At 55.2% G+C, this 16,078-nt stretch overlaps 1 protein-coding gene across 5 annotated transcripts; it reads right to left on the reverse strand.

Moving 5' to 3' along the window:
* Positions 1-660: 660 nt before the first annotated feature.
* On the reverse strand, positions 661-15,647 carry ATL1 (atlastin GTPase 1). Of its 5 annotated transcripts, none has more exons than XM_062577761.1 (14): positions 15,571-15,647; positions 8,668-8,918; positions 8,032-8,166; positions 7,110-7,214; positions 6,378-6,428; positions 5,384-5,440; positions 4,663-4,755; positions 4,432-4,570; positions 4,217-4,344; positions 3,987-4,043; positions 3,816-3,887; positions 3,295-3,726; positions 2,832-2,846; positions 661-1,484 (listed from the first exon to the last, which is right to left on the reverse strand). In XM_062577761.1, the coding sequence occupies exons 1-14, from the start codon at positions 15,602-15,604 to the stop codon at positions 1,374-1,376; spliced, it is 1,680 nt and encodes a 559-aa protein (XP_062433745.1). In that variant the 5' UTR covers positions 15,605-15,647; the 3' UTR covers positions 661-1,373. The 5 variants fall into 5 exon arrangements, with proteins under 5 accessions (XP_062433745.1, XP_062433746.1, XP_062433747.1 ...); XM_062577762.1 differs by having other exon boundaries at positions 8,668-8,915; positions 15,571-15,643; XM_062577765.1 differs by lacking the exon at positions 661-1,484 and adding an exon at positions 1,493-2,046.
* Positions 15,648-16,078: the final 431 nt, after the last annotated feature.

The raw sequence follows: 16,078 nt of genomic DNA on the forward strand, positions 1-16,078 counted from the left end.
AAGATGTAAGTGCAATTTGGGTGTTAAATTCAAGTGTGCTGATTTTAGTAACTGTTTAACTAAAGTGTACAGAGCTGAGCTGCATTTTAATTCTATAAATCAGGTGAGTCCACAAAAATGGTGCTCATGCTGTCCCCTGTCACAGTGTGCACAAGTTCCAGGCAGAAGAAAGTTGCTGTCGCACTTAGCAGCGTTCTGTGGAAACCCAACTGTTGGCTCTTCGAGTGTGCAGCACCTAACCTGACAGTGTGCACAGCGGTGGCGGACTTAACCCTGAAGTGCAAATTCTACATCTTGAAATGCATCAGTTCTTCAAATCGACATCACAGTAAGGTGAGTGGATGTATTTCTACCTCTTGCTGTCCTTCAACAGGCCAGTAGATCTTTAGCTTTGCTTCTCTTAGATGCATTTCTTCAGCCCTAAGAAATGGGAATTTTTATTTCACCTAAAACTTGTAGAGTCTGGCTTTACCCTCTCGGTGACAAAAGTATCTCAGAGGGGGTGCATCTGGTCAGTATATTTTCAAAATGTCAGCTTACAAACTGAAGCACCAATTCCAAAGGCCAAAAGGATGCCAAGAAAAGAATGTATATTAAAAAAAAAAAGTATTAAACTCTTGTGATAATTGCTAATCTGTAATGAATTCTTAGGAACCAAAAGCAAACTTTAATAGTTTTGATGATAAAAGAATAGAACTGTTGAACACACTTTCTATGCACTATAATGAATATATACAGAAATACAGTGAAACTTTCTCAAATACATGTACAAAGTGATATTTTGTGCATTAGTTAGGAACAAAAATGTATGCTTTCCTTACAATATCATTAATATACTGTAGCAGAAGTGTCCGTACGATTCCTGATAAAGCAAGTTAACACCTTTTTATTTTGTTGATGTAATTAAGTGGCTCATGGGAGATGTGAGCTAAAGTTAATTGAAGAAAAACCTTGATTACATGTTACACTTGTTCAAGTATCTGAAAATAAGTTGCCCTTTGAATAATGCTAGGGTTTGCCTGGAAGTATTTTGTTGCAGTATCATGTGCATGATCATGAAATACTAATTAAAAATGTGAATATAAGATTTCATAAATTAGCTGAGAATTACACTTGATAGTACAAATTAAAAGCACTTTGTATTTGCAGCAAAACAAGTATGTACATATTAACAAAATGATAAACATGCCTACATCTTCCCATCAAACAGCATGTTGTCAAAGTAAAATGAACATATAGAGCCATCTTACAAGTGAATTGTTCTTCACTCTCCCTGCTCCGCAGCAGGATCTTGTGAAGGATACACCGATGAGGATTTCACTGACGATTAGATGTATGCGCCTCGTTCATGCACGGACAGGAGAACTTCGGGCTTACATTTTCTTCCTTTCTGAGCCCTCGGTAGACTCTGATTTCTGTGCAGGGAAGGCGTGATGATACAAATGTCTGTGAGTTGCAGCTGCACTATACAGTTTGTACAACGCCTAAAAAAGAGAATACGCTTACTTTCTTAGTTCAGCGTGCTTAGGACACACATTCTATATTTTTGTTTCCATATTGCAACTGCAGGTTCTAACCAGTTGCAGTGTGCAATTTTTGTGCATTAACTTTTGATCATAGGTGAAATGTCCAAAAGTTGAGAGTAGAGTTCAATAGTTTGCTAATCTTTCAAAACTTCTTGCCTATGGGAAAAGCTCTGTGGAATTATATTAAATCAAGAAATTTCTGGAGTGGGAGTAAGGTATCTACAAAGATTAGCCTTCTCAATAGGCTTTACATGCAAAAAATGTATTTCAGCATCCTTAGCATTTTGTTTTACACCACCAAGCAGATAAAACTTACGTTGTACAGGAGGTTTTGATGTATAACGGTTGTATAATGGCCCTTGCTGACGTCTTACTGAACGCTAATTGCAGAGGCTTTATAGGGAATAGTTATCGCAGATCTGACAGGCTTCCATTTCAAATGAACGTGGGGGAAAGCAAGCACTAGCTCCTGCCTGGGAACATCTGTTCACTTGGTGTTTTTGTGCTCTTAGATGATGACCTAGATGATGACAAGGTGCGAACAAGGCTGACGACTGACAGGAAAACAAGTTTGGAGCCAAGGGGCTGTTGCCATGTGTGCTGGGTGGCTAAATAACCAGAAGAGCCTAAAGAAGTCTCAGCAAGGAGGAGGGTAAGTAGATGACTTTGGGGGTTCCTAAGCCCATGCTGACCGCATACCAGATGTGCCGTGGGAAAGTGAGATGGAGATTTGCGTGCACAGGGCAATTGTTTACAGGATTGGATGGGTCTGGGGCAGAATTCTTCAGGCAGTTTCTCTGGGTTTCTTTCTTTTGGGGTGTCTCCTATGCCTGAAAACGCTCCTTCAAGTACTATTTAAGAGAAACTTCCAGCACTTCACGGCCTTTTTGGACCTAGAGAGGTACCAAAAGAGGCGTTCTGCAATGGCCGCTGGGGAATGCAACACGATGAGCGTCAGCTACATTTACAAAACGTTCTTTCGGACCACTGAGAGCCATTCCAATTTTCTTTTAAGAGAAAAGCAGTGGCCGAAAACAGCATCAACTGCAAACTAGAAGAAACAGCTGCCAGGCGTCAGCGGCAAGAACAGCCGCACTTGTCTCTTGTTACACACCTGGTGCAGGAGGATGCACCAGGCTCCAGCCCAGGACTAACGGAAGCGACAGTCATGCCAAAGGGCAAGGACTCTCTGCCCTCCCCCCGTTAGCAGGTCCTTTTGGTTTCCTCTGTCTTTTGCCTTAAGGACCCCATGGGAGCTAAGGGGTGTCACAACCTGGGGAGAGGGGACACACACACACTGCTTACCTCATTTGTGCTTCCCTGAGGAGAGGCATAGGGGGAAAAAAGGAGAGAAGAAAAAAAAAAGAAAACACACAACACAAAAACAGCTCTGTGCATCAGGCAGGTCCACGGGAACGGGCAGCGCTCACACAGGCGGGCCCGGCCCCGTATCCCCCCCCAGCACCATTGCACCAGCGGGGGAAGAAAGCAACCGCTCCACGCTTTGGGTTTTACACCCCAAGCTGCATGTTTACAGCACTAGCCCGCCCCAGACCAAAGGATAAAAAAAACAACTAAGAGGTTGGAGGGAGACCAACTCAACCAACCCAGCACCACCAGGCCCAGCGCCCAACCCCAGCACCGACCGTGGGCCAGGGGCGAGCCCAGATCCCAGCACCGAATCAGTGGCGAGATCCAGCGCTTTCGTTTTGACAAAAAAGAAAAGGAGGGGGAAAAAAAAAGCAGTTTGGAGACCGCTTTATCCTACCTGGTCCCATAACGCTGCGGCCACTTGGTCTATTACTGCGCCCAGTTCTCTGTACTCCCCCGAGTACCTGATATATGCCCAGGTACACAGTGTGATAAGCGTCAAGCCCATGATCATGTTGCACAGGCTGGCTATGATGTCCAAGCCAACGAAGCCGGTCACACCGGCTATCACGTAAGTGATGAAGATGACCACGAAGAGCGTGGCAGGGGTGCGGGCGGCGTGGAAGATGTTCTTGCTGTCGTTGTGCTTGATGTACTGGATGTAGAGCTCGTCTATCTCGGTCTCCAGCTGCTGCAGGTAGCGGCGGCTGAACTCCTCCCCACCCATCTTCTTCACCCCCCGGAAGAGCTTCACCGCCTCCTCCTTCAGCTCCATGTGTCTGCTCTGGAGGTCGCTCGGGGCCAGGAAGGGCTTGTCCCCGCCACAGACCTGCCGGGGAAACGCAGTCGTCGCGCTGGGCGCGTTGGCACTGCCGGCCCGCGGCCGTGGGAACGCGAGCCGCACGCCGCGCCGCCTACCTCCTCCATCCGCCTGCTGTAGGTGTCCTTGGCAGTGGCCACTGCTGCTAAATTGTTGGCTTCCGCGGTGGCCTGCAAGAGGGGCAGCAGGGCCGCGAGCTGAGCTGCAGCGCGCGGGAAACCCAGTCCATCCCGGGGGCAGCTGCGTCTCTGCGCGCCCGGAGCACCTACCTGCAGCATGGACTTGGGGTGCGGCAGCTCCTCCCCTTGGTAGATCTTTATGTACGCCTGCAAAACAGCACCAAGGTGGCACCCGCGACCGCGCGCACTCCTCCCGGCCCCGCCGCTCCGCGGGAAAACGCCGGAGAGCATTGCCGGACCGAAGGCGCCGGGACGCAGCTGCGCCCGCAGCTGCTCTTCCCGAGGGCCAGGGCAGAAGCCCCCCCGTGCCGCAGCGATACCTTGAAGTACTCGACGAGGCCGCGGCAGGTGATGTGGTTGCCGTTGATCTCCTTGACGTCCAGGCTCTCAGGCCGAAGCAGCCAGGGAATCAAGACCTTCAGGTTCTTGATGAACTCCTCATCGATTTCTGCAAAGAGAGCCAGCAGCGTTGCCTGCGGCCGGACCCGTGCGCCGGCAGGAAGGGCTCACGGCATGCCGGCTGCTCCACCGCTACCTCTCAGTTTGCCGTCGAAGTGGGGGTTGGTGGCTACTTTGAGGCCGGGGTGCGGCAGGAGGAAGCAGGCGATGTTGGTGAAGCAGGAGTGGATGTGCTTCCGCACGTTCTGCAGCTCCTCGTGCTGGTTCCCCGAGACCTGGGCGGGGACGGCGCCGGGCGTCAGTGGAGCACACGCGTGCGCGCAGCTCTCCCCGGCTCATCCCCGGGGTTTTTTTAGGGCACACGAACCTTCAGCCGCTTCTCCAGGAACCTGGCGCCGCCGTCCGAGCCGTAGGGGAACTCGTACGGGAAGCTCCAGTCGCGAACAAGGAATATAAGGGACTGCAAGGGAGAGATGGGGTGAGTAAGAAATCGCTGCCGTTCGCCATCTCTAAAGTCATGCCCGAAGTTTCCGTACCAAAAATAAATAAATACCAGCGTGGTCAACTTTTGATCTTTATAAAAACCACTGTCGGGAGAAAGCCCGGCTCCAGCGTCCCATCCAGGTCGGGTGCACGCCAACGCGTCCCCAACTAAAATCAGTTCGGGGTTTTCGCTCGTCTCTCAGTTAATTAAATGTTTTATCCATTTACGAGGCTGGCTGGGCACGCGGCTCCCTTGTTCTGGTTGGCATCCTTTGGGGATAAGGCTCACGGGAGGCAAAATAGCGCCGTGACCGTCACCTTCATCGACCAACCTCGTGGCATTTTAAGAATTAAGACGGGGCTATTGATCTGCCCTAAGGGTTTAAGCATAACTAGAAGTTTCTCTCGAATGCCTCCTCCTTACTGACGGAGCGGAAAGCATCGCGCTTCCGGGCAGAGCCGGAGCGCTGCGCTAGCCCCGGCTTCGCTCTGCCGCCGCCGGGAATTCCCGGGAAAGGCGGGCTGCCGCCCGCGAGGGCCGGCTGAGGACCTGCCGCGCGCCTCCCCCCCGCCGTCCGTCGCCGGCTCTTCCCCGAGCCGCTCACCTGGAAAGGCTTCAGGCACGTCTCCTCCATGGCGAGCCGGCCGTACTCGGTGAAAAGCTGCAAAGAGGCGCGAAGGGCGCGAGAGGCGCTTAGCGCCCGGGGCGCAGGGCGGGCGCCAGCGCCCGGCGCCCCCGGCACCGCTTGGCTTTCGGAGGCACGCGCAGAAGGGGAAAGGAGCTCAGCAAAGAGCGCTTTGCCGGCAAAGCCCCCCCGGCGCAACCCCTGTAAGACCAGCTTCCAGGAAGACTTGCCGGCTCTGCAGTCCCTCCGGGCTGTAATTTTTAAGGGAAGGCCCGCTAATGTATTTCACAGATGCCTAAAAATGGGTCAGCGTGTTAAACACTAATGGCTTCAAATTCAGACGGAAAGACCAAAGGCGCGCTGATAACCGTTGAGGTAAACGTTAAAAAGGCATTACTGTGAAAAAATCGTACTGCCCAGAACGACAGCACTCTTCCAGCACTGATTTTTCCAGGTAGATGTTTGCTTTTCTTTTTGTTAAGCAAATTAACTCCCCACCTCCAACTAACCAACCAACTACAGAAAAGAAAACTAAAGGCAGAGGTAACACCAGAAGACGGACAGGACACGACAGCCACCAAAATCCCGTTAGCTGCCTGCACCCACCACTCAGGGCTGTCTCAGCCCTCCAGGACACCTGCACTGGACCAGTACTGGGGGGCAATATTCAGATTCAAGCCTAGCAAGCAGCACCTGGCTTCTTTGGGAGCCTCCTAACAAGCAAGAGATCCCACCACGCAAGGTGAAGACTGCAGTTTCTGCCTTGGACTTCCCCAGCACATAAGCCAAAGCAGCTTTTTTTTTCACTGCCCCCGCTCATGCACATTGATTTTGAACAATAACTTCCATGTCAGAACGAGAGGTGGGAAACTCAGAGGCCCTTTTGGGACCCCTCACAGAGCAGCAGAGCCTGCGAGGCGAAGCGCTCGTCCAGGCCCCGGCGATGCTGAGCAGCGGGGACGAGGGGGCTTACCTGCAAGTGCTGCAGATCATCCTCCTGCACGTTCTGGGACAAGTTATAAACCTGCATTTACAAACAGAAATTGTGGCGCACTCAGAACAACCTGTCCCTGGGGACAAGGCTCGAGCCATCGCCGCTCAGGTACAAGATGGGCCCCAAGCACCGCTGTGCTGCCGGATAGACGTGTGCCCTTGGACAGACGGACACTGCTCCTCCCTGCACGGCAAAGCAGGCCAGCAGAGGAGCAGCAAAAGTGATCGTGCTGCAGCCTGGAAGCCTGGTAAATCCAGGTCCTTCTCCAATTAAACGATGTGCTGAGCTCCACACCAAGCTCTGCATCAAGACACATCTCATTAATGCTGTCCTCTAAGGGCAACAGCCGGACAGCAGAAAGGGAGACCCTAACAGGCTACGCAGCAACAACCTGACGCGTGCAAACACCTCCAACCCCAAGGTTTCTTCAGCAGCAGCGAGACACAAGCTTACTCAGTTCCCCAGCCCATCTGCTGCTCCATCCCCCAGGTCCCTCTGCTGCCGGCCCTGCTCTTGGGGTGCAATGAAGAGATGAGCTCGTTCCCCGTAAATGGGGCCGTGCACGAATCCTGCACTCGGCGCAGCCAGCGTTTTGGCCTCGTCTCTCCCACCTACGGCCCGGGCTGGTTGCTCTGTCAGGCTGGTGCCAAGCTGCTGGTTTGCTCCCATCACCTTTTGGGAACTGAGCCCTGGAGATGTCCTCCTCCTTACCTGTATTGAGCTGATCATGGTGCTCAGGGCAAACACAGTGGCCGAATCCCGCAGGGTGGACTGGCTGTCGAAGGTCCCCTGCGTGTCCATCAGCAACACCGCAACCTGCGAGGAGAGCGCTCCAAGTCAGCGCTCTGCACCCAGGAGCGCGCCCGCACCCGAGCAAAACCGCTCTCGGACGCCAGCGGCGGTTCTGCGTCAGGGCCTCGCGGCCCCTGCCTCAGGCTCGCAGCTGGGGGAGGACGACGGCCAAGCGCATCCCCGCTCGCGCCCCGCGGCCCAGAGGAGGGAATGGCCTCCATCCGCGAGCGCTTCCTGCCCGCGCGGCTCGGTCTCTTCCGGAGCCTGCGCTAGCTTCACGTCGCGGAGCCAAATAGAGCAGCTATCGCGCATCCTTAACCCAAACCCCGTTCGACCAGTATTAGAAATCACGCGATGAATAATTCAGTGTTGCTTTTGTGCTGAGCTCTTCGTTACAGAGCACATGAACACAAACACCCCGGCTACAAGTTGCATCTGCGGCATTGCCCAAACGCAAAGACGACAGCTCTGGTCGTATTCGAGTATCCTGAACACAGATGCTCTGTTTTACAGCTACTGCTGTAGGAAAGGGGAGTAGTTTGCACGGATCTCGGATTCGATATCCCTGGCAACAACAGAGAAATAAACTCCAGCATGCCCAGGCCTAAAGGGACACCCAGAGAGCACACCAGGGACATAGGGGGACATCTGGACATCGGATCACTCAGTGCATTAAACCCACTCGTGCTAAATTAGCAATGTGGAATCAAAGACCTTCTCTAAATTTGCACAGTCATTCGAGCCACCCACGCAAAGCGGGGCAGCCTAGCAAAAACTGGAGCAGAAAACGAGCTGCCCAGCGATGGAGAAGCAGTGAAAAGAGCAGCAGAGAAGCACACACCTTTGTACCGTCGGGCTTGTCCACCAGGAAAACCTCGCTCCATATCTGAATGCCAGTCGTCTCCCGCTCAGACCCTCCCCTCCAGGAGAAACCGGTCAGTGGCTCGTTGTAATCTCCAACCCAGTCCACCATATCCTGCAGATGGGAACGGAAGGAGCTGCTGGTTTGCACCTTTCTTCCATGCTGCCTCCACCCTAGCTCCCGGGCAGCCCAGGTGAACATCTCCACTCCAAACTCCAGAAAGGCACAGGCCCACTGGAGACCCACTGGTGCACAGGGCTGTGGAAGGGGCTGCTCTGCTTACACCACAGGAAAAGAGCTCTGCTCCACCAGGCCCTATCCTGCCCCACTGCACAACCACAACGCTTTGCCCCAGAGCACCAGTTCTGCCAGCTTTGTCACAGCAGGGAAACTGTCTGTCCCCCACTGCCCCAGCACCCAACACGAGCCTTCAGAGGCTTTCTTGATGAACAACTCTGCCAGGATGGCTTGGGAGGCCCCATGGTGAAAGACTGGCTGCAGCAGCCCCGGAGTACCGAGCCAGTGTCCTCTCCGGCGCATCGCCGAGAGGCATGAGGAGGAAGGAGCAGCAGCACCACACCCACAGGATAAACCACCTGCAACCTGCAGCCATACCTTATTGTACATGTATCGCAGCATGAAGTCCATCAGGAACGATTTTCCTTTCCGAAAAGCTCCAGCAACAGACACAGCCACAACCTCTTTATCTCTGATAGCCTCCGAGAGGAGGATGCGGTTCAGCGCGGCTTCATCCAGCTCAAAGGAGTGGTCATCTTTGACGATGAGGACCTGCACTGGTCCTGCCTTCCTCACGGACTCCTCCTCCTCCGAGCTCCATTCATAGGTCTTCTCCGCAAAGCTACCTGCTTAAAAAAGTAAACCAAGAACTGTTTGCTTTCTTCTTCTGCAAAGTGCAGAGTCACATGCAGCGGGGCTGGACAGGATCATACCAGGTCAGTTAACGCATACACACACAGCACCAACACAGCCAAAGTCTGTCCCACCTGTGCTCAGACACCTCGATGGAGACTCCACGCTGCTTGTGGCCACCTGATCCCTACCTGAACTCCCTTGATTAAAAAAAAAAAAAAGACCATTGCTTATTGTCCTGCAAGAGCTAATATGGAGAACATGTTGTTCCCTTTGGGCCTTCATGTTCTTACATACGCGAAGACTGGTGTAACACCTCCCTTAGCCTTCCCTTTGCTGGCCATGTCTTCCTGGCATCTGACTGCTCTCAGGGCTCTCCTCCAGACACTCCCCGTCAGCGCCCTCGTGCAGGACCTCGTCCTCTGGGTCATGGAGGTGAATGTCGCCCTGGCTGCGGTGATGCAGCATGCATGTGGCCCTACAACGGCACCTCCACCTCCGAGGACCATCTGCCCATGGGGAGCCAGCGGATTGAGAGGAAAGCGCGAGGCTGCAGCAGGAGCCATGGGATGGGACACGGAGACCCAGCGCTCAGCCACTGCAGCCACGCTCGATAGCGGCTGCGAGATGGATGCCCATCACTGACCCATCCTCCCAGGCCGTGGAGCTGAGATGATTGTGCTGCCAGCAGCTCAAGCCAGCTCCAGTAGTTTTCCTTACATTGTCTCCAAACCTCCCAGAACAGGAAGGAAAAAAAAAAACAAAAACAAAAAAAAAAAAAAAAAAACAGGTGATTATTCATGCTGTCCAGCACACCTGCGGTCGTTTCTGCAAAAAGTCCCTGGTTCGCTGGCTCAGGCGGGGGGTTTCCAAACCCAGTGGCCTGAAGTCAGACCCTTCGGTCCCTGCCTCCGGCGCCGACCCCGAGGCCCTGCTTTCCGCCAGCCCCAGCTATTCCCGAGCACGGGGACTACGTGCACGCATGGTAAGTGAATCACGCCTGGATCTTGAAGTCTCATTGCCAGGGGGTTTCTGGTGGGTCTCAGCCACAAACTATGAGCTTTCTTTGCTCACGCTCGGGAGACAAAGATCTTTTCTTCTAGATGCTCGGGGCGGGTTTTAGCAAAACAGAAATCCCAAATGCTCAGAAAAGCCGGATTTCCACCGGACAAAGCCGCCTCGCAGCAGTCCGGGACCTACAGCAGCAGCCTCCCTTCAACACCAGCCCCTGTCCCATGTCACCGCTTCGTGGCCTCCAGGAAACAAACTTCCCAGTTTGAATACACGAAACCAGTTTGAACAGCTGTGCAGTGCCAAATCACTTGGAAAAGATCAAGCTTGTTCAATGCTCCTGAGCCGCAGCCCGCGCTTACGCGTTGGGAAGATCTTACAGCTGCAAATGGGATTTGGAGTGCGTCAGTTTATTAGACCATCTCCAGCGTCAGATAGCCAGAGATTATTTTATAAGCTGGCTGGGCATTACTGGAAATCAATTATTGCAACTGATCCTTCTGGCATCAAAATCAGCTACCCGTTTTGGAGAAAGTTGCACCCAGCAGTGACCAGACAGCACCTGGCCAAAAAGGAAAGGCAGGAGACCTAAGCTCTCCCGAAGCCACCCCTGTTTGTGCTGCTCTCCCGAGGCGACTGCTCCCTCCGCGCTGCGCCGGCGCTCGCTCGGCGCCCTGCAGCTACGGCCGTTCTCAGGCTGCTCCTTCAGAAGTCGCCAGGACGCGGCTCCTCCTTCCCCGCTTCCCAAGAGGTCATCTCCACGGCTCCGAAGCGGGCTGCAAGCCGCCCCTCTCCTCCATAGGGCACCCGGAGCGGAAAGGCGAAGGAGCCGAGGTTTCGCATTTGCGCTATTACCTCGCCCAGGCGCTCCCAAGGTGGGACAGGCTGCGTGCTCCGTGAGCGAAGGGAGAGGCAGCTTTCTTCAGGTGCTCCAAAAAGTCCTTTTGGCTAAAATTAAATCAACGGGAGTATTTCCTGTTGCGCTATGGAGGTGAGCTGTAGTGAACTGGGGAAGGAGGAGCCGTATCCTGGCCATTTCCGAACGAGCAGCTGAGAACGGCCCAAGCTGGAGGTACAGACACAACCGCTGCTCTGGGGTGAACCGAGGTGCGAGGCAGGCTCCAGGCAGCTCTTGATGAACATCTCTGTCCAGGGAACATCTCCGTCCATTCCCTAGAAACCCGGCGCTGTGCAGCTCCCACCAGCGGCAGCAGCACCCCTCCACGTGGGAAGGTGCTTCCCATGAGGAGGCACAAACGGGACGGGGCAGAAGTTCTCCTTCTCCACGGTCAGGGGCAAACGCTTCCATCCCCGCTGCAGGGCAGCGTCTGCCTGATCCCGGCACCCTGGGACGCCTGCGGCAGGGAGCCGAGCAGAGTGAGGAGCACTGCCCACCTTGCTACTCATCCTTTGCTTTCTTTGGAGCAGTGGTGAGATGGAGAGAGACCCTTCTTCCCACCAGCCCTGAGTCATCCAGCTGGCAGCACAACACCTTTAACCAGAGCATGGCCAACTCAGCTCCTTTTCCTTTAGGCAACAACAAGGAACGATTACGCTGATAACGCCAAGTGGTTTGGCATCATCCTGGATAAAAGACTGCTGATAGAAACAAGGTGATTACTGGCCACCAAACCTGTCCGTAACAACAGACACAGCGCAAATGCCAAAATCCAACATGCAACCTTTTAACACCTACACTGCCACCACTCGCACGAAGCTACAGAGCTTTAGCTGGCTCTGACCCAACAGCGATACTTATCACTGGGGAAGTCCCAGGGCCGAGTTCATCACTAGCATGCTCCGGAAGTGCAGGCATACAACTAGCTTGGGAAGAAAGCAGATCCAATACCTGTCCCTCCAGATGGTTCTGAGGAAGCTTCAGGTCGCGTTCAACAGTTACACGGCTGTGCCGTGCCAGTTTACGTGCTGGCACTGGTGGGTTCAAAGGCAAGGTGGTCACTTCTCGGAGAGAATCTTATTCCCACCTATGGCCATCAAAAGACTACCCTGAGAGAAGGCTACCGAAAGGGCATCTTCTGTTTTTCAGCTACAGATTCTGGGACTGTTCATCTAACTGTATCTCAGCCTAGCCAGAGCCAGCAGTGATGTGACGACTCCACCCATGTCGAACGGCCGCGTCTCCAAAACGAGTCCCTCATGCCCAGCACACATTTCCCTCAATCCACTCCGTCAGCATCCAACCTCCCTCCACCCCCAGGCCTCAATTTAGTCATTTCTGATGCAAATCCATTTTTACCTTTCTCGTGTTACAATCACCTGAAAACAAACCTCAATAAATGTGCTGTGAAATCCTAGGAGAGGGTAGGAAAAGCCGTGACACCATTTGGAGAAAACGTTTATGTATATAGAGCACTTTAAACGTGTTTTACTGGCTTGACAAGGTTCGGGGCCTTCTCCAGAGCCTCTACTCCATTTGGGAAATCCCTGCTCATTGCTGTAACATTTAACCCTCCTTTGGCCGACAGCAAAACCGCGCGTTTCTCAAGCAGGGTTTGCTATCCTAACCATCTGGCAGTCGTACGTGAAAACTCAGCCTGCGCGAGCACAGGAGAGACCTCCGTGACGGCACCTATTTGGGACGGTGCCTCTCTCCCAGGAGCAAGCCCCCATGCTGCAAGCTCCTCCTGGAAGGTTTCAAGGCAGCTCAGTGCCCCTCAGCACCGCACTTTACAAAACCGACGATGATTGACACCGCCAAAGGAGCTGGGGTCTAGGCTGAAGTGCCTTTTGGAGGTGATCCATTGGATCCAGAGCACAGTGTCACCTGCACCTGATTCAATTCCTGGCTGGAGAAGGCCCCCGCTGATGGTGCAGAAGGGTTGGAAGAAGGCCCGGTGACCACGAAGGCCACCGAGGTACTGAACAGTGGGCACTGGTGCCGCTCCTTGCCCGCGGCCTTGGCGAGGAGAGCGCAACGAGAGGCCGCGGACTCCACGTGCCGCTTCCCCTTCGCCCGTCACACCGACGGACAGCCCCGAAGCTCCCTGCAGCGCGGGCACGACCCGAAGCATGCAGAGGGCCCCCTGCACCGCTGCTAGAGGGGCTCAGCCCGAGAGGGGAGAGGCTGATCTTGGCCCTGCTCGTCTTTAACTAATCGTACGGGTCTGTTCAAATTCGTTACACCACGCTACTGCCTCAAAACCAAAGGCACAACTCAAAACCACAGGCGGGCTCTGATGAGGTGGGTCTCCAGCTCGCAAAGTCATCTGGTCTCTTCTGGCTGGTCCCAACATTTCATTTTCTTCTTTTCGTTTACAAGCTTTACAATTTTATTGTGAATTCTCCGATTTATGGCTTTTTGTGAAAAGGCCCCATACAGGGCCTGTCTGAAAGCCTCAGCTTTCGTTTTTAAGGAGGTTTCCCGGCGTCGGAGTCACAAAGGAGCGTGCGGCAGTGGAAGCCGAAAATCCACTGCAAAAGGTCAGAAAACAACAAACAGAGAGGACGTTGGACTATTACTTCAAAAGAAAAAAAAAAGCTATGAAGAAACATCCTTTTCTCCTCGGCTTTCACTCATCGCTGTGCGTTTGGGAAGCGTGGTGCTGACCATCTCAGCCTGGCTGGTTTTAAAGAGGAGTCCCTTCTTCCCGAAGCACTTCCCAACCACCAGGCCCCTTGAAGGGCCCTCAAAAATCTCCAGTCCAGTTTGAAAACCCTGGCCAAAAAGCACAACCTCTGCCATCCCTTTTACAGTTTGGAAAACTGAATTCCTGAGGAGCGGCTCGTTCCGATTGCAACATGTGCCATGATGGGAAACAGGAGACATTTCACACAAATTCAGACTAATGATCCATATTTAGGTAAAACCAGGGTCCTTCACTTGTCCAAAAAAAAAGGAAAAAAAAAAGGTACGGGGATTTTTCGCTCCTCCAGCCACGCATCAGCGCCCAAGCGCAGTCGTGAGGCCTCCGCACCGCTTAGCACGTTTGTTAAGCGTGTTAATGATGACGCTCAGCCTGATGTGGATCTTCTGCCCCGGGCTAAATCCTGCGCCCGATGCACTGTGCACCCCGCACCGAGCTCCCGCGGGCACGGGTATGTCACCGCAACCCGGCTTTGATCGCTGGCTGTAGGCAATTTCTTCCGGGCTCCATACCATCACTCACCCTAATTTGCTTTATGATCTTTAAACGAGCGAATCGTTTTTAGGAGAAGGGTTGCACTAAGCTGCCTGCAGGCCTGACTAACCAGAGAGTAACTAGGACAAAGTTTGTTCCCTTTCAAAAGGGCGTAGTATTTTTAATGACCCATAAGCACATTTTTAGAACGCAGCTAGAGCTTTCTGCCTCGGTCGGAGAAGCCAGACGTCAAAAAGCCCCAGGCTTCTCCTTCGCCAGCCGGCCTGAAGAAAGCAGCACTGGAAGAGACGCCACGGCCTGAGGTCCCTCCGCAGCGCTGCTGTCACTTACGGACACGGACACATCTCGCACGGCAGTCAGATCTGTTGTGTAAACGCACGCTTTCATTATAGGCGGCTCCTCTCGGTTAAAAAACGCAGGCATTTTGCACTCTAATTTATACCTGCTATGTCAAGCGGCCTGGCAAAGCGTTGCAAAACCATCCCGGGGTCCGATTTTGCTCCGTGGATGGAGGCAGCAGCAGGCAGCTGCTCCCACCGAGATCCATTTTGGCTCATGGGCGGGTCCAGACTCTTGCAAAACTCACCGAGAATCTGTGCGAGCGCTCGGCAACTCGGTGACAGCGCGTTTCAGGGCGGCGCGGCGGCACGTTTACGCGACGGCGTGCGCTTAATTGTTTTGCCCGAGCAAGGCTGCTCTTCCCGGTGCGCTGCATTCTCCGCTTTTAAATCCGTTTCGACACCGTTTGGGTTTTCTCCTCGCGCTGCGGGGAGCTGAAGGGAAGGTGCAAGCGCACATATGTGCGTGCAACGCTCAGCCTGCGCAGCAGCGGAACTGGCAGCTTCGTGAGACAAAATAAACTGTCAGAAAATTCACCGGGGAGCTTCTTCGTCAGCAAACCGAGGGTCTAACGCCCCCCTTCAAAAGTTACGGTTAAAAACACCATTTATCAAATGCACGCTGCTTATTTTGTGCCCGCTTTCTTGCGAAAGGAACCCCAGCCGCTCTGTTTGCTTAAACCACACACGCGTTATCTGGCTGCTGCTGCTGCAGACGCGTCCCTGAACCCTGAATCACCCCCCCGCCCCGGGGAACAGGGCGCTCCGCGCCGCAAACCGCCGCCGGCTTCGCGCCCCCGGACAGCGGCGCTCGGCGCTGCCTCCACCCGGCCCGGGCGCCCCCGGCCCCGGGGCGGCCGCTCGCCCGGCCCGCGGCTCCTCGGCGCCCTGAAAGCAGCGGCGCATCGCGGCGGAACCCGGCTGTTCCTCGGCGGAGGCCCGCGGAGGCCCGCGGAGGCCCGCGGAGCGCTGCCGCCCTGCGGACAAAGGCGCCGCCGCGCCCCGCGGGGGGGAGGCCGGCACCGCCCGCTCCTGCGGCACCGGCCGCGCCGAACCGGGCCGAACCGCGCCGAATCGGGCCGAACTGGGCCGAACCGCGCCGCGGCTGCCCCAGCCCAGGAAGGTTTGCAAACGGCCCCGGCGGGGTGCGCCGAGCAGCGGCCGAGGCCCCCCCCGCCGCCGCCGCCGCCGCCGCCTACCCCAGCTGCTCCTCTCCCTGCGGCTCCGGGCCATGGCGGGAGGCTCCGTGCGCGCTCCGAGCCGCGCTGCGTCTGGCGCGGGGCGGCGGCGGCGGCGGCGCGGGCGGGGCGGGGCGGCGGCGGCGGCATCTCCGCCCGCCGCTACGGCGCGGGGCGGCACCGCCCGGGCGCGGGGCGGCGGCCGCAACCGCCGGGGGACCCGCGCCCAGGGGGTGTCCGCGCCCGGGCACCCGCCCCACCGGGGAGCCGCCCCCGGGGGACCCGCGCCCAGGGGGTGTCCGCGCCCAGGGGGTGTCCGCGCCCGGGCACCCGCCCCACCGGGGAGCCGCGCCCAGGGGGTATCCTCATCCGCGGTGTTTGTACCCAGCTACCTGCACCTGGGGTATCCGCACCCGGGTAGCCAAATCCCCATGTACACACCCGGGGGGGGCGGTATTCGTACCTGGGGTATCTGCACCTGGAGGATCCACCCCCGGGGTAGCCTCTCCCAGCAGTGTGCACAGCCAGG

The sequence above is a fragment of the Rhea pennata genome, chromosome 5, assembly GCF_028389875.1.
Source record: "Rhea pennata isolate bPtePen1 chromosome 5, bPtePen1.pri, whole genome shotgun sequence".
Classification (NCBI taxonomy): Eukaryota; Metazoa; Chordata; class Aves; order Rheiformes; family Rheidae; genus Rhea; species Rhea pennata.

Coding starts and splice junctions, on each gene's coding strand:
- ATL1 (XM_062577761.1), bottom strand. CDS start 15,604: ATGGCCCGGAGCCGCAGGGAGAGGAGCAGCTGGG. Junction 7,215..8,031: donor ACAAGCCCGACGGTACAAAG/GTGTGTGCTTCT, acceptor CTCTCCTCGCAG/GTTGCGGTGTTGCTGATGGA. Junction 4,571..4,662: donor TCCTGGAGAAGCGGCTGAAG/GTTCGTGTGCCC, acceptor GTCCCCGCCCAG/GTCTCGGGGAACCAGCACGA.